The sequence below is a fragment of the Cydia splendana genome, chromosome 2 (assembly GCF_910591565.1).
Source record: "Cydia splendana chromosome 2, ilCydSple1.2, whole genome shotgun sequence".
In the NCBI taxonomy this organism is placed as follows: domain Eukaryota; kingdom Metazoa; phylum Arthropoda; class Insecta; order Lepidoptera; family Tortricidae; genus Cydia; species Cydia splendana.
This window is the reverse complement of record NC_085961.1, coordinates 21814386-21833042: the sequence shown is the minus strand read 5'-3', so window position 1 is coordinate 21833042 and position 18657 is coordinate 21814386. Positions and strand designations below refer to the sequence as shown.

At 37.8% G+C, this 18657-nt stretch overlaps 2 protein-coding genes across 3 annotated transcripts; one reads left to right on the top strand and one right to left on the bottom strand.

Annotated features, from left to right (window-relative positions):
- Nucleotides 1–4423: 4423 nt before the first annotated feature.
- On the top strand, nt 4424–13717 carry LOC134805770 (transcription elongation factor B polypeptide 3). Its single transcript, XM_063778999.1, has 10 exons — nt 4424–4605; nt 4855–5053; nt 5242–5402; nt 5852–6938; nt 8203–8306; nt 8652–8827; nt 9325–9413; nt 9602–9801; nt 10663–10812; nt 12287–13717. The coding sequence occupies exons 1-10, from the start codon at nt 4534–4536 to the stop codon at nt 12488–12490; spliced, it is 2442 nt and encodes an 813-aa protein (XP_063635069.1). The 5' UTR covers nt 4424–4533; the 3' UTR covers nt 12491–13717.
- Nucleotides 13718–16649: 2932 nt separating this feature from the next.
- On the bottom strand, nt 16650–18056 carry LOC134805752 (F-box/LRR-repeat protein 7-like). 2 transcript variants are annotated; one of them, XM_063778988.1, is made up of 2 exons: nt 17821–18056; nt 16650–17744 (listed from the first exon to the last, which is right to left on the bottom strand). In XM_063778988.1, the coding sequence occupies exon 2, from the start codon at nt 17718–17720 to the stop codon at nt 16683–16685; it is 1038 nt and encodes a 345-aa protein (XP_063635058.1). In that variant the 5' UTR covers nt 17721–17744; nt 17821–18056; the 3' UTR covers nt 16650–16682. The 2 variants fall into 2 exon arrangements, with proteins under 2 accessions (XP_063635058.1, XP_063635064.1); XM_063778994.1 differs by having other exon boundaries at nt 17866–18056.
- Nucleotides 18057–18657: the final 601 nt, after the last annotated feature.

Below are 18657 nucleotides of genomic sequence, written 5' to 3'. Positions count from 1 at the left end.
CAAGGTTCAATCTTGGGGCCTTTCCTATTTGGAATAATGGTCAATGACCTGCCCTCGGTTATCCATAACGCTCGTTGTCTACTCTACGCCAACGATCTTAAATTGGTATATTGAGTTGAGAAGGAGGAGGATTGTAAGTTGCTGCAGGAGGATGCTTCATCTCTGTTCCAATGGAGTCGGGATAACAAACTGACTTTCAATGCGGCTAAGTGTCAAGTGTGTAGTTTTAATCAAGCCCTATTTCCTACACATGCTCAATTTTTTCTTGGACCTGAGCCAATAGACTCTTAGATCAATAGACTCTTGTAATAACAAGAGTCGTCTCAGTAAAGGATCTTGCGGTCATATTCGATACGCGGCTAACATTTCACGACCATATCAAAGCACTTGGTACTGTAGCTTCAGTAGATTAGGCTTTGTCACTCGCAACGTCAGAGAATTCCGTGACCCTTGCCCCATAAAAGTTTTTTACAATGTTCTGGTCAGAAGCAAGTCGGAGGCGTCAGCATTAGGTCAGCAGATCCCTTACGAGTCAACGTACATTCTACTATTGGAAAAGGTCCAAAGGAATTTCCTTAGGGTGTATTACCAAAAAATATTTATTTTAGGAACCCTGGGCTTCATTTCTTTGGAGGTGAGGCACAACTTAAGCCTACTACTTTTAGCTTGTTGGGCTTTTCGTGGAGACTCTGGCTGCCTTGAACTAGTAGAGAGGCTTGTAAGACTTTTTGTACCGGACATTAGAAATATAACTAGAAACTAGAATATAACTAAAAGATGGATTGGCAGTCGAGTGTATTTGGATGTTAATTTTAAATTAAAGTATGTAGTTTTTCAGTGTGTTGGTGACAAGACTGATGTAGTGCTGTGTGATCATTAAATAAATAAACAATACGAAATACGTCTTCAATCACGTAAATTGTGCTTGACAATCGCTACAAGCTAGGTGGTAAATCATAAGTCGCGATTGTCAAGCCGGAGTATTTGTTAAGTCGGCTTGATCGTCTGCACAGCGCTTAAGACACGTGATTTTAATGTTGTTCATTATATTAATGGTGTTAATTTTCGTTAACTAAAGTTTTTTTATTGCGATTTCATAAGTTTGTTTCATTACCCTCCACTGATAAAATTACCATCCATGCCCATTTCATTACCAGCGCGCAGTTCATTACCACCAGTCTTATTAAATGAAAAGGAATAAGGTTACGAAGGTGCCTTTAGCATAAAAGTGTCAATAAATGAATCCACAATGCATGAAAACCCAAAAATTTACCATTTAAAAGAAAATTTACAAATCGAGAGAACATCACCGATTTGCACGAAATGAGAGAACGACCCTACTGTAGACTATAGTCAAGGCTAAAATCAACTTCCAATTGTAAGCAGGGATTAAAGTTGTTTTCATAACATAAATAATATCATTCATTGTATAAGTAACATTAAGTTGCTAGATTAACAGTACAGTCGATATACCATACTTGAATATAATTGAGGTCAATACTGTATTCAGCAAGTATTATAATTAAAAAACGGTAATAAAATAATGTATCCAATGCAATTTATAATAATAACGGTCAAATATGTAGGTACCTACATCATTTTACCCGAGTAATAGAAATCTATTTGTATAGATCATGGTTTGCGTAAATAACATACCAGTACACAAGTAAAACTAAATAGGTTGTGATATCTGGTATGACTTTTTACCTTACTTAACATTGGACCATTTACGTATATTATAAATTGCATTATATCTATATATTATACTATATTACCTATCAAACAGCCAAGTAAAACTGAGGAAATCAGTTGTTGCCAATAAATAATGTACATGTACGAGATGTTATTGGAATATGTTACCTGTATGTTACAATTTTATTGGAAATTCACGAAATAGGTATTAATTGTGTGAAACGTGTACATAGCTTGAACGCTAATGAAAATACCTAGAAAAGTGTAAGCATCCAAAGAAAATATGTATCAATTAAGGTTAAACTCGTAAGATATTTAAACCTCGAGTTATTATCAATTTGAATAAAAGAAAGCAGACTCAAAATTCAAAACTGAAAAAAGGAGAAGGAAAGAGACTGATATTGTAAAAGTAAAACCATAATTGTATTAAAACACTTTATTACGCTAAACAAGTACATAACAATAAGAGAATAGAATAAATGTGTACAAAGGCGAACTCATCCCGTTAAAGGATCTCTTCCAGCTGACCGCTAAGCAACTGAGAGAGATACTAGGAATAGTGTAAATATTCCAAGGTTACATTGTTAAAAAATGTTTATTGTTGAACTGTTGAGAAATTAATATATCCACACCTCGCCGAGTTTCTTCCGCCGGTTCTTCTCGGGTCTGAGGTTAACGCTGTTTTCCGAACCGGTGGTAGTATGTCGGAATTAGAATCTAAATTAACCTAGCAGTTATAAGATAAACAGATGTGAGATGACTGAACTATTGTTGCATGGCTAACGCATAAAATAAAATAAATAAATCATTATAAAAAGGAAGAGATGTGACGTTTATACAATAAAAGTGCAATGCGAACTACCTGCAAGTCGACATTCTGTTGTCAACTGTCACGGCGTACAGGCGGGTCGCGGAGCACACCTGACTGACCAACTGAGTTTTATTTATCACCTTGTAATACAACAGAATCTAGACGTCACAATAGGATAACGATATATTAAATGTTTGCACATTTTTAATTAAAATGTGGTTACAATTTTGTGATCATTTACTATTTTTGCGTTTACAATGATTATTTTGGAGCCATTTGCTTTAATAGGATAGCAAGATTTAAAAATTTGGTTATCATTTTACATTAAAATGGAGTTCTAATTTTGGTGGTCATTTACTATTTTTGGGTTTACAATGATTATTTTGGTGTCATTTTCTTTAATAGGATAGCAAGATGTAAAAATTTGGTTATCATTTCACATTAAAATGGGGATTGAAATTTGGTAATCATTGACTATTTTTGGGTTAATAATGATTATTTTGGTGTCATTTCCTTTAAAAGGATAGTAAAATGTAATAAAATTGGTAATCATTTCACATTAAAATGGTGTTATAATTTTGGTGATCATTCATGATTTTAGGGTGGTAAAATAGATTTTTTTGGTATTAAATTTTACTAAATCTGGTGATCAGTTAAATAGCAGCCTATAAATTCTAGACTAGTATTTTTTATACATTTTTTTTATGTTTGACGCTCCTTTTGTGAAATTCTTTGATCTGTATAATAATCCAATGTTATTATGGAATAATATTAACATCAATAAATTGCTCTGATAATTCGATTAAGATAATATATATGTACCTAATAACTATTCGTAAGTGCTTGTGCCTACATGAATAAAGTATATTTTGACTTTGACTTTGACTTTGAATGCTCTTATCAAGAATCTAACACGGGACCTCCTGCTCCATAGACGGGACACTACCGACAAGGCTACGAGACCGTTAAAAAATTATTTTAATTTAAAAAACAATTTAAACTGCATTCATAGATTTTTAATAATTACATGGTTGAACCGGGAATCTATGAGTGCAGTACGTACGTACACAAAATTGTAAAAACGGAATCCTTATATAGTTGGTCAAGCAGATCTTGTTAGTAGAAAAAGGCGGCAAATTTAAAAAATGTAGGCGCGAAGGGTCATCTACCCATAGAATATTTGAATTTCACGCCTTTTTCTACTGACGAATTTGTTTGACCGGCTATACATGAAGATTGATTTCCTTAAGGCGCTCTAATAGACGAGTTTTACGTTTTCGAGGAGGTGAAGCAGGCGAAGTGGTAGAATAGGCAGGCGGGCACCCCGCGCGCCGCGCCCTACTAGAGGGCCCACCGCGAACCACGTTCGATGTGCTGCCACTCTATCGCACTTGTAAATTCGAAGGTAAGTGTGACAGGGAGGCAACACATCGAACGTGTTTCGCGGTAGACCTTCAGTCCCGCTCAGCGCGTCTACATCCTTATTCTGACGCCATCGGTATTCTGATTTGTCAGTTCCGGGATTTTTTCCGGCAATTAATATTGAATAAGATTTATTAGCAAATTCTTATTTTGATGAGCTCTACCTTCCATAGGCCCGATATCGGGGCCGACGCGACGTCACAGCCGATCGATCGTTCGCCGTCCGAATCCAAAATCAGTTTATGAGTGTAAAAAGTGGTGTGGGCGCTACGAGCTCAAAAAAATAGAACGGCAAGCTATTAAAAACTATTCTGGCTTCGGCACTAGCTTACTTGCCTGGAAATAAGCTAGTATACACGAAAATAGACGCACTTATAGCTTGTTACCGGCCATAATACTAGTATCCAAAAACACATTCACTACTGTTAAAAAAATAAAGATCTTGTCTATTGCCTTCCGACGTCAGCGACGTCAACTCGGCTTGACAATTCATTTCATGTAACGTTCATGTGTGTGTGACAAAAATGGTGTCCTTTTACCAGCTGTCGTTCATTTTGTATTGATAAAAATCAACATTATTGTTGACTAATTATTTCTTATTGTACGCTATGGCGTCTGTACTCGATTTAGTAAAACATTATCAACATGCCATAGAAAAATATCCAAACGATGAGCAGAAAGTGAGTGGCAACTGAGTATGCGTTTACAGGCTATCCTTTCCTATTTTTTTGAAAAATAAGGAAAAGCCCAGTCTTCATACTGCGTAGTTATATTTTCACTTACGTCCGTTTTAAGTAATATGACCTATACCGACGTATAAAAGGGCAAGGATTGAACCATTGAACAATGTTATTCCTGCATCGCGAGATTAAGTACGTAATAATATTGCAGTTGGACACGTAGCTTAGGGTGAGTTTTTAATTGTTCAGGTTCTGAAGTCCATCGACAAATTGTTCGGGCTGGGAGTGACGGTGCAGCACCTGCAGGAGACGGGCGTGGGCCGCACCGTGAACGCGCTACGCAAGGATCCGGGCACCGTGGGACAGGCCGCGCGAGCTCTCGTCAACAAATGGAAATGTATGGTCGCATCCGAGGAAAGCGACCAGGAAGCCGATCAAAACAATGACAGTGAGCTCTCAAGATCCTAGCTGCATGCTTGTGTTTATTTTTCTATTTTAGATAGTACTTATATTATTTTCATAGATAAGAATTATTTTAATTTACTTGTCAATATTGTTATGTGTGCAGCCTGATGTTAAATACACTTTGTGTGTGTGTAGTTTACTTTAATAATGAGCTTAATTATCCTGTATCAGCCACTAACTACAATGGCCATGGAAATGGAAAAGATTCTGATGACAGTGCTAATCGGTCTAGAAGTAGGCAGAATGATGACTCGGAAAGATCATATAAATCTGATGGATCGCGGATAAATGGAAATACGAGTGGAACCAAAAGGAAATATCACAGCAGTGAGGTTAGTATTATTTCTTATTACAATTTACCAGAGCCTTATTAGCCTAATTAACTTGTATTAATAATGTAGCATTTTGTAAATTGTTAAAGATTACTATCATGCTAAACATTTTGTAGAATGTCCATCATAGGCTTGTTAAGTATTACAAAAAAAGGTATGAATATGACAGAGTGCAAGTTTATTCGCATAAGCACACTATACAACATAAGTTGAACATAATATTGCATTTGTCTACCATAAATAAGGATGCCAATTGTGTTGTGCGTTATAACAACAGACTATGATGTTTTTGCTTGCAGACAACAGAGAGGGTAATAAGAATCTTTGTAAAGTATGTACTAAAAAATACGCATCATTTTCCAATGCATCAACAGTTTTTTTTTTTATTATTTATGTGATTCCAATCCTAAACAGCTTTTCATTCTAGTTAATTTTTTGTAATCTTGTAGGAAGAAGACTGTAGCACTAAAAAGTCCAAACATTCAAGCTCCAGTGAGAGTAATAGCCAGAAAAGATCAGTTAAAGTCAAGCAGGAACCTTCCGAAAGTGATGATCATCATGATTCTGAAGATTCACAGAGCTCAGACAGTGAGAGTGAGATGTCAGATTCATCAGGCGATGATAGAAATCATAGGAATACTAACCAAAAGATAAAAATAGAACCTTCTGAAAATCACAGATCTGCATCAACAAATCATTCTTTGCACAACCATAATGTGGAACCTAAAAAAGAAACATCCTCATCAAAAAAGTCTTCTGATAATGGCAGACATTCTAAAAGTCATAGTTCGGACTCAAGAAATCCATCTAGCAAAACCTCGTCTAGTGAGAAGTCACAGAGCTCACATAAACATACTAAATCCATGGACAAGGAAAGTAGTTTAGAGAAGAAACATAAATCTGATCATGGTGTTGAAAAAGATAAGAAAAGAGAAGACAGCAATATGTCTAGTAAACATAAGACTTCCTCTGAAAAACATAGGAGTTCTTCTGAAAAGCATAGTCATTCTTCTGAAAAACAAAGAAGTTCCTCTGAAAGCCACAGGTCCAGCTCACAAAAAGATAAGTCTGATAGAAGTAAAGAAAAACATGACAAGAATGAGAAGCGTGAAAGTAAATCTGAAAGACACTCCAGCCAGTCTCATAAATCAGACAAAGAAAAACATAACTCGAGCAAGAGTTCCTCTGATAAAGAAATGCAAAAACACAAGTCAAGAGAAAGTAGTAGTAGTTCTAAGGAAAAGCATAGTTTGTCTAGCACTGAAAAAAGTAAAGATAAGAGTAGTTCTTCTAAAGAAAAATCAAGTCATAGCCATAAGAGTGAGAAAAAGTCATCACATGAGAGTAAATCCAAGAATGACAGCAAAGATAAAAACAAGGTTGATGACAGGAGTAGTGAGAAAAAGTCTAAAGATAATTCAAGTTCCTCTTCGTCTTACAAAAGTGAGAAGTCAAGCAGTAAAGTGGCTGTACCAAAGACAAAACCACAAATAAACAATATTGTGGATAGTGATGATGGTATTGATTGTGGATCAGGTAATCAATTTTTGTTTTACGTTATATCATCCAGAGCTCAATTATTCTACCTTGGCCTACACATTGAAACATTTATCCCATTGTTTTAATATTAAATCAATCAATCAATATCTGGGGACATCTTACACAGATCAACCTAGCCCCGAACTAATATTGGCAAAGATTTATTAATTTTGGAAGAGGTGTAAAGTTAAATGTCAACTGCGGAGTGGGAGTCGGGTCTGTGGCTACAAGCCCTACCCTCTCCATCCATAGGGACCCTATTGGACAACACCACCTTCAGACTGGCGACTTATTTGCGCATAGGGACTGTAACAAATGTCCCCCATCACTGCCATTGTGGTGCCATGGTGGACAAATTTGGACATCATGGGCTTTCCTGTAGCAGAAGCGCCGGACGCATACCCAGACATGCCAGCATCAACGATGTCACCCGAAGGGCCTTTGTCAGCGTCAAAGTCCCGGCCATAATCGAGCCCGTCGGTTTGGTTAGGGACGATGGCAAGAGGCCCGACGGTATGACGTTGGTGCCTTGGAAGATGGGACGGCCTCTAGTCTGGGATGCCTCATAAGTTGACACCCTCGCGCCGTCACACCTTCTGGGCACCAGCAGAGATGCTGGTCATGCTGCGTCCATGGCAGAAGACCTCAAACGCCGCAAATATGCCACCCTTGGCAGTAGTTATATTTTTGAGGCGTTTGGGGTCGAAACGCTGGGGCCGTGGAGGCCAAGCGCGCGCCGTATATACAGGGCCTTAGCGGAGCGCCTTATAGATGCCGCAGGGGACCAGAGGGCTGGCCGGTATTCTGCTCAACGCATTAGTATTGCCATACAACGTGGTAATGCGGCCAGCTTTCTGGGCACACTGCCCATCGGCAGTGACTGGAGGGACGTTTTCTATTTATAGGCTCTTTATTTTAAGTTTATTTAGTTTAGAGATAGTTTGTATTATTATTTTTAAGGTAATTTAATGTTTTATATTTATTTAATAGTATTGTAATAAATGTTTCTCCCACTTTTGACTTTACACCTTATACCAGAGTTATCACATAATGTATGGGGCCATACAGCATTATATACTGCAGCTGTCATACTTGAGGAACGGATCTTTCCTGTTCTCTATTCATTACTATTTCATATTGGTTATGTTACAGTTTTATCAACCATTATAAATATTTATTTCCGAAAATTTGTTAATATAATCTATAGGTAAGTAGGTACATAACATAACTCTGTCTAAAAAAAATATTATTAAATTTAAAGGTGCCAGTTTTGCTGAAGCCTTGGGCATGGCTAGTCCTGTGAAGCCAAAAAAGAAAACAGTTTCTTTAAAAGAAATGTCTTCACCCAACACATTTAATAATGATGTAAGTACGCGCTTTAACTTAACTCATACAGTTAATTTAGTTTAAGTATTTTATTAGCATAACAACTAATAAAAAAGCCGGTCAATTCAAGAAAAAATAAAATGTCTGTCTTGCTATCATTCTGGCTAACTAAACAATTACTACACATCATCAACTATGACTAATAAATAATAATTGCACGCAATCCCCAGACGGCCTGAGCGAGCCGTAACAACGCTAAGAGGATGATGTACAGTTAGCTGAAGATTTAGTTGGCCCATCTGCATACAAACTTCTATAGCAAGCGGACCAGCTAAATCTGTAATTAAATTACATAAGTTTCACGTTAAATCCGTGTTTCGACAGCTAAGCCCAGCGGCGTTGCTCGCGCCGAGCGCGAAGCTAGCGCCGCTGCCGGCGCTGGAGATCTCCGCGCTGCCTGAGATCTCGCCCAACTACCGGCCGCGCCCGCCCCCCCGCCTCATGCCGCACTTCACCGACGAAAACGCCATGAGCCAAGTCATATCTTCAAAGAACCTAAGGTTTTATAACATATGATTTATAGATATTTAAATCAAATCACTGACCGAAATGTGTTTTAGGTTGTCTGAAAACTATTGCTGCCTAAATGTACCTACATTTCAATCTCTTGTTCGTTTTCGTTTATTGGGCATTGAATACATTGATTACCTTTTAGTGCAACAACGCCGCAGGATCAGAGGGCCTGCCGCGAACCACGTTCGACGTGTTGTCTCCCCGTCACACTTACGTACGAAGTTACAAGTGCGATAGAGAGGCAACACGTCGAACGTGGTTCGCGGTAGGCCCTCAGAACCGCCATCTGCTTTGAGTTTTTAGTTTTTGTTTCTCGTTGTCTCTCTAGCCACCCCTGTATCTGTGCTTAATCATGGCACATGTCTCCTATTCTGACTGACACAAGAGTATTCTTCGATATGGTGACGGAGGAAAGCGCAGAATTTATATCTCTTCAAAACCATGTTAGTCACTTTTGCGTATTAACCGTCATGTTTGTTTACAGAACTAAAGTGTACTCCGGAAACAAAGTTATAGGAAAAATTCCCACACTTTACGAGCTCTGCGTCCATGTCCTCCAAGAGCACATAGATGGTGAGTACTTCACAGTTGACAAATGATTCATAAAAACTTGATAAGAATGATTTAATTAATTGCATCACCTGATCGACAATGACGTCCTCATGATGATGCCAAAATGCTGACTAGTTTGACTGGCCTGTTATGTGAGTAATTAGTGAGTTTTGGTTGACATCTGTAAATTTTTTATTGTGTGTTCCCAGCACTCGAGTTCACCGGAGGCGTGCCATACGAGATACTGAAGCCCATCGTCGACAAAGCCACACCGCAGCAGCTGTTCATGCTGGAGTACCACAACCCCTACCTCACCGAGGACACCGACCATTTGTGGAAGGGTTTCTGCGAGAAACACTTCCGTAACAAGAAAAGACAAGAGATGGAAGCGTGGAGAGAGATGTACATGGTCTGTATGATACAACTTGAAATTGTTCTTGCTTTAATGCATTTCCATGTTGTGCCGAATGCGGCGGTTCTATGGCAGGTCGGCCCTGCCGTCTTCTAATGTCGTCCAACATCTGGCTCGTGGCTTACCGACCATTTGTGGAAGGGTTTCTGCGAGAAACACTTCCGTAACAAGAAAAGACAAGAGATGGAAGCGTGGAGAGAGATGTACATGGTCTGTATGATACAACTTGAAATTGTTCTTGCTTTAATGCATTTCCATGTTGTGCCGAATGCGGCGGTTCTATGGCAGGTCGGCCCTGCCGTCTTCTAATGTCGTCCAACATCTGGCTCGTGGCTTACCGACATTTCGGCTTCTCAATCGAGATCTTCAGAACATGAACTACAGCCCCATCGGTCGTCGTCCCTGCGACAGATAAGGCCGGCCTATTCCCAATTCAATTGCGCAATTCTTTTGTCGATGTTACCAAAGCGTTATTGATAGTAGAAAAGCTTTTTTATTATTAGCCTATAAGTGTCCCACTGCTCGGCGCAGGTCTCCCCTCTTTCCCGCCATTTGGTCCTATACAATGCACACTCTCGCCAGAAAAGGTTTAAGGCCTAAAAAAATAGGGACTTGAATTTGATAGGTGAAGTAGATGTCGCTGTTTGGCGAAAGTAAGTCTGGTAAGTAAGTTTCGTCAATAAGAGTAGAATACAAAAAACTATACTCATCTCTCTTTTTGGGATAATTGCATAAGACAAAGACAGTATGATTCCCAGCCTATGCTCCATTGACAAGTGGATGTTGCCAAGCTATAACTCTCACGCAATTTTATTGCATCTTGCGCTTATTTTAACTGACGTCCAATTTGCTTTACAGAGATGCCAAGAGGAGCAGGAAGATAAACTCAAGTCTCTAACAGCCAATATCAGAATGACTCAAGAAGCCAAGAAGGCGCCCATCAAGCAAACCAAGATGGCGTATGTGGATTCCGTAGTGAAACCGCCGCGCAACATTGCTAGGAAACAGGTAAATTTGAAATCTAATGTGTTTTGCTTAGAGTAATAGATAAACTTCTCATCCCACGGGCGCTGTTGCGCCGCTGTTGCTCCCGTTCTAAGCCTACTTTAATAATAGAGTCTGGCTAATGAAAGTTGAACCTGAAAAAAACTCGGCAATTTCAAAAAATCTGTAGGCTCTTTGATTACAAGGATTGCATAATTTTTATACTTTTTATATCCTAGAAATCATAAAAATTTATGCAATCCATGCGGGCCATGCCTTCACAGGGCGGCCCATGTGAACCTATTCAGAATTTATCCTCCATCATGTAATACCATGGATGCAATAAATAAATATGAAATATGAAACAATAAAAGATTGTTAAGTCGAATTGAAGATAATATTAGGAACAATTTATGCTGAATCAAAATTGTGCTTATACCTTTTTTTTTCTTACAACAAACGGATCGTAATGATTTAAAACGCAGTTTTTAACATTTATCCGTTTATTTTTAAAAAAACACGTTCATTGTCCGCGCCCCGGTTGACGCGTTTATACCATTTCGGACGTCTCCTAAGTATACCGGTGTGTTAAAAAAAGGACATATGTAAACCCTCCCGCGGCATACCTACGGCATCTCCCGGAGTCCTCACAGGTTTTTTGAAGTGAAAACTTATTTAGCGGCGCTGGGCACTTTTTGAGGTAGGGAAAAATGAATAAACTTGAGACAGCGTAACGCGATCACGTGACTGTAAAGTTTAGATGGCCACTCATTTAGATGGCATTTAAATCAAAAAAGAAAAACATGAAAAAGGTTCTAATCTTGTACGGGTTGAAATACGAGTCTCACACAATTACATTCTAACTTTATATCACTCAAATATAATTCAATAAAGCTACATCTTGATGAAATCGCTAATAAAAGTGAACTCTAGTACTGGTGAATAAAACTCAAAATATCATGACCAAATATATTTAGATGCGAGGTCTGCAAGGTAACTTTACAATTTCTATTCGAATTTTAAACAATTAACGCTACAAATTTTAATTTCGAATTTTAAACAAGCTCACTGACCAGCAATTTCGGAACTAAAGTTTTTCAATAGAAAGGAGGATGGGTCAATTATTATACATAGTGCTGCAGACATTTTGGACTAGTCATTGCGTTTTCACTTCTGTCGGCACTCCCGGAGTGCAACCCGTTGTTTTTTTTTTTGTTTCAAAGCTCTTTAAAAAGATACGCCCCGGGCTGCGGACTCGACGTAAGTACGCTCGCGGGCGTCCAGTCCGCGCATATCAACCCCCTTATTCATAAAACTTTACGGGCCTGATTTGGTTAAATTATGTTTTATCCCTTTCTTACACATACATAAGTCAAAATGACAGATAAAGACAAACGATTATTAGCTAATTGAGGTAATAATCTATAAAGCTCGTTTATGAATAAGGGGGTCAGTCAGGCGGCTCGGTAATATAGGTAACATTGTGTGTGTCGTGCAGGCGCAGCACGGCACGGCGTTCGCGGCGTCGGCGAGCCCGGCGGCGCGCGTGGCGGCGCTGGCGGCCGCGCCCAACGTGCTGCGCGGCGGCGCGCGCGCCGGGCCCGCGCCCGTGCTGCCGGCCGGCGCCGGCGCGCAGCTCAAGCCCAAGAAGGCGCCGCTCATGGCCAAGGCGCTGCAGCTCATGCGCGGCCGCAAGCGATGAGCGCACCCGGGCCCGTCCGTGCTCGACTACGCTCCCGGCCGGGGGCCGATCGACTTTTGGCGCTTCGCCGCGGTTCGTTCTTAAAACTGTAATTTTGTAGGGTTCGTCTTCGACAAAATATAGTAAAACCCGTTTAATACTGTGACTCTCGTGATACGCGATTTCGACCGGTCCCCGTGCCTTGTTTTAATATTACGCTTTCCCGCTTAAAACATTTCGAGTGATCCCTCCGTAGTGACTCTTAGGCGGGTTATACTATGTGTGAATTGATGTTATGTTTTGGAGCATATTATTTATGGACTTTCCCCGATGCGTATTTAACAAGAAAAGTCGACCGTTCCTAAAACATTATGTCTATTTATTATAATTCTCGGTAAGTTTCGGATTTTTTCTTTCGGCATTCATTTGTAAAAATCCTTTGCATCGCTGTGAACCAAAGATTCATTTATTGTATAGCATGTATAAAGGTCTAAGACCAATTCGCGCTTCGAGTGATACTACTGATATAGATGGCACTGTACAGCCGCGTACATTATAGTGTAACTATGGTTTTCATAAATTTTAGTTACAACCGAACATATAGCACCGTACAATGGCCTCATCTTCGGCCGTCAAAGTTAGGGCACGGTTTGTTCTTAGACTTTACACATCTTAGGGTGGTATTTGCGTCTCACATTTTGTTTAATGAGAGAGTGAGACGCAATGCACATTTGATAAAATATTGGACAGGTGGAATACCACCCTTATACAAGCAATGAAACTTTGCAATCAATTTTCTCCTTGCTGTTAATGAAAATTTCTTCTTATATAGCAGGATGCTATCTTCCTTCGAATCTAAAGCTACTCTTAAACTAGCACACGGCGACCATCCCGATTAAAAAAAAACGAATAAAAGATGTATGATACATAGATATATGCAAGTTTCGCTCATTTATAGTTGCAATTTGGACGCTCCACCCGTTTACAGGTTGTTGTACAAGGAACACCCAATGCGACATATAATATTTTTTGTTATTGGCAACTCTTCGGTGACTTCACCCTTGCAGAATATACTGCTGAACTTAACATATTATTGATTTAAAAAAATTATAAATTGAAAAGGGTAATTGTTGGCTCCGTCAGTCTGTTTCGAGTTAGCACTATCTTCCTTCTTGTACGCGTCGAATTATTGTTCCTTAGTGAAACCAAAAATAAGCAGTGTACAGCCAGCGTCGTATAGTAGGTAGCATCCAAAGTATTCAAAAAGTTCGGTACGCCATACAAATAATATGGTGTACCGAACTATTTGAATACTTTGGATGCTACCTACTATATGACGCTGACTGTACGTATAAGTTTTCTTTTTTAATTGAACAAGTACCTACCTTAAATTAAGGTAATTATTATTAGTTTTATTTTCTTCCGAACGATTATGTAATCTAAGCTTCATTTTCAGATTTGCTTGTCTCCATCCACTAGCGTCATTAATTAAGTAGATCTGGCATAAAAATATTTCATTAAATAATGCATTTTAGTTATCAATCTTGTGTATCTTAGCAACAGGTTCGTAAGGTTATGGCAGTCTAGTACATAAAGGAGACTGACAACCCCCATCGAGAATCTTAGGCATTGTAGGCGGGGCCAAATATTATTATGCTAAAATAGAAATATTGTAATTAGCGCCACCTATGACAATGAAGCACGCGAGGATCGCGGTGATGTATGAAGGGTGTCCATCTTGAATATTTAGTAGTCTCTGGTTATGACAAGCAAGCCTTACGGGAAGAAACTAAACCAGCATCTTTATTAATTATTACCTATATTTATATTCTAAGTATTTTAAGTAGATATAACATTTTAAAAATGTTTTTGTGTTATTTTATTAGGACAAAAGGTTTGTCTTTGGTATAAAAATCAAATGGAATATCTAACTAAAACATAGGTACCAAATGAATAGGGTTGCTGTGATATGTTTTCAAGAAAACATAAAATGTGATGTAGATCCATATATTTGATTTATATACAATGCTGCACATGGGGTATATAGACCTAACTATCTAAGTAATCACCGTTATGTTGGACATGAACAAACCAAAAATATCAGTAGTGATAATAAGTGGTAGATCGTTCTATCTGTAGACCCCATAACATTTATTGCAGGTAAGTAGGTATTTAAGGTAGTAAAATAAACTATAACTCGTAGACAATTTCTGTCAGCCCAACCACAAGTCATCACAATTCTAATTTGTTGAATTCTATTATAAAATCCTAATTGATTTAATTAAATACTACTTAGTGATCTATATCCTCGTTTCAACAGCAGTTACGAGAATAAATGTCATTGTAAATGTTGCATATTTGTATCAAACATGTGCTTAGCATGAAACTGTCTACTGTAAATATTTCAATATTTATGTAAATAATTTTATCTGATTGCGAACTTGTGTATAATGGCAATTAGGAATAGCACAGTTACCTCATAAACCTGTTGGGCAAAGTAATGTTAAAAAAAAACAGCTCTTGATGTTTTATAAATGACCAAACATACCCATTGCATTAAGTTGAGTTCTTTTTTTTTTTTATATTTTGAAAATAATTGCAGACTATAAGTACATATTTAAGAAAAACATTTTCAATTTTATAGAACTGAGGCTTTTTTGGTTTTCTAATGCTCTTTGCACACGTACTTACATGAACCGTGCGGTAATTGCATTTATACTTTTTAACTTCAATTGAATAACGAACAGTTGAGGATACTTCAATATTATATTATATATATTTACTTTTAATTATATCAATAAATACCTTTATTCTAATTCATGTTTTAGTGACATATAGGAAATTTCTTTGAAACCAAGGGTGGTTGCAAAATTGTGGAAAATATTCCGTATTACGAACTGTCTACATTGTATGTACCATATCCCATTGATTTATGAAAATGCCATTATAAATTAAGGTAATTATACTAAATGAATTTGAATGCCATGTTTTTTTACTACTTATTCCATTTCAGCAAAAAAAAGTAGTTGTAATAAGTACATATCTATATATCTCCTAGATAGGTAACATAACAGCAGATGCTTAAGAATGTAGCTACTTACATAATTTTTTAAACACAATTCCAGTTCTTATTCAACTATTGTGTTTGTGTCAGGTGAGAAAAAGGCTACAATTATGATTAAACCACATTCCTTTTTACATTACTGTAATAAAGTGATAGCCACAATAACAAACAATAAAAGCTCAACCATCTAGGCCGGCAGCTGCTATTTATTTTCATGGTTGTTTGTATGTATCAATATGACACATACATGATCTACCCAATGACCGATCTTACTATTGGATGTTCCGACTAGGCCATACTGCTGAGGTGTAGAGTTAGACCAAGAAAAGTCTGCAACGATGTTAGTAGCACACGCAGTGCAAGTGTTATTTTAAATGTCAAACTTCTATGAAATTATTATAAATAACACTTACACTGCGTGTGATATCAAAATCGTTGCAGACTTCTCTTGGTCTAACTCTAATAATCTTGAATGACATCTCACTCATTATGTATCTCTTTCTCTAAGGTCATCATCATCATCTCAGTCATAAGACGTCCACTGCTGAACATAGGCCTCCCCCTTTGGGGGGTGTATGCCATAATCGCCACGCTTGGCAGGCGGGTTGGCGATCGCAGTCGAGTACACCGAATTTGAGGGACGCTGTTGCCCGTCCACCGGTGGTCTTGGACGTAGTTTAAGGGCATACCTGGGTCCTGGACGTAGTTTAAGGACATACTCGGGTCCTTCCTTCTGTAAGGTGTTCTTTTGAAAATAGCTAAAACTGCAATTCCAGCATGATGTCCTTTATGGTAATGTTTTGCACCACAACAGAGTTACCTAGATGGAACATCCAGTTTGAATGTAAGGTTACTGTTTCCAACAATACAGTGCCACTAAAGGCATTGTCACACTACAGCACGGCAGTCGCGCGGCGCGATGATAGCGGGGCACACGGATCCCACGCTAGCGAGGTGCTTGGCCCTACAAGCTACAGTCAACCGTGCACCTTTGTCCCATACAGTGCAAGCGGAAAAAAAAAAAAAACAACTCATAACTGATATGAGATGTGGATTATCTCCAATGCTTCCCCCTATAGTTCATGCACACTTCCTATTATTAAGAAAAACTTACATAAAAACAGTATATCTTACGATAGTATGCTTTTGTCAGTACAGAACCACATCTATATTCCTAAATTTGGATTTTAGCTGCTTTTCATAATCAGTCATTACAATATGTGGACATTGATACAAAGCCAGAAATTTAAGATTTTTATAATATTCCGAAATTATATCCACTATTACTGGTGTAATATTTCTTATCCTAGAAAGACTAAGACTTTCCAGCTTTATGAAAATGTTGCTGCCCAATGTTTTCAGTAGTGCTAATTCAGTAAAGTTAGTGTTATTCCATATCTGTAAATGTTGTATTGTCCTCAGGTTCGAAAGTGCTAACAAACCAGCATCGGTAAGGTTCTCACATCTTATTATTGCCAGGTCCTTGAGAGCTGGACACTGTGCCAGCAGGGCTAGGCATTTATCATCCACTGCGTCACCTCCATATATGTGAAATGTGACCAGCATATTTTGTTTGGATATTATTAACTTTTTTATATAATCTACATCCATATCTTTAATTTTCTCTATCAATATATGACTTAAATGATTACAATTCAATAAAGTATCACAATTAAATGGGTTTAATCCAAAATCTGATAGGGCTAAATAACGTAACTCCTTAAAGTAATCATATTTTACTATTAAGTCATCCTTGCTTGTCATGAGTAAAGAATTCCTTAAATTTAGTTTTTTAAGATTTGGCCATCTCAAAATATCCTCTTCAAATTCTTTTGTAACTCGGCACATCACTAATTCCAGTGAACTAATATAGTCACAGTTAGCTGTAATGGATTTTATAGTGGCATAACTGTATACATACTGCAATTTTAAGCAATATATATACTTGCTGTGGGTTGATATGATTTCCAGATTGCGCTCACTTACTTCACTTTGGCCGGGCTTCCCTGAATAAACAATGACAATATGTCTCCACAATGATGCATCTCGAGACAATTTTCTCCAACGCTTGCATACATTCTCACAGGCCAATATTGATTCCAGTGGAAGGTTTTTAAAGATTAATATTATGATTTCATCCGGTAGATGCTCAATTAAATCATAGTTGTTTTCGTCTCCAGACACCATCCTGATGTGTTCCAACGATGTTAACTAAAACAAGCAAAAGATAAGTAAGATAACACAATATTTAGATTAATACAATAATAAAATTTAACTATTTTCTCACATTAAATCATTTCAAGTAAGTAGTTTTATTTTGGTTGAATCGTACAGACAGCACAAGACAGTAAATCTTTTGCGCGTTGCGCGATCTCTTTGTTTAAAAAGACAAGTCATTTGTTCGTCTAATTTTGGCCAAATGCGTAGAATACATGTATGAACTTTAATTTCTAAGTTATTTTGAGAAATTCTTTAATAATACGATTCACTCAAACGTCACAACAAAATAAACAAGTATAACTAGTATAACTTTTTTTATCAATTAAACGTCAGAGTGTATGTGAAAGAGATATATGTGACGTTCCACGGGAAAAGGTACCTTATGAGGGTTTCTAGTTTCGGAGATATTAAATGTTTTGTAAAGAGGTGAAAAAATGCTCAATTTTTTTTTATTGTGTGATCTGAAACCTTAATGCGTAACGTTTGTTTACCTGTTTTTATTTTTGTTATAAGTTAGTTATAAGCCTAGTAATGTCGTCTCAGAGTTTAGTAGAAAAGGTACCTTATGGAAAAAAGATTGAAAATTCCCAAAAAAACTAGTCAATACGGGAAAAGAAGTTTGGTAGAGAACTGTATTAGCATTCTGCAAAACTAATTTGATAATTTCAGTTCTGGTTGGGGCGCCTCGCAAATATTATAACCGTACATAGACCGACATCACAAATCCAAGTAGACTGCTATTATACCAAAGTTACTCTCGTCAAGTCTTTCTTAACTAGAATAATCTTCATTTGGTTTGGTCGCATGCAGTAAATCAGCCATTGGTTTGCTGAAAAATGCCAATACCCGACGCATTACCTTATGGAATATCTGAGGTCATTGAACCTCAATGCCGCTTATCTTC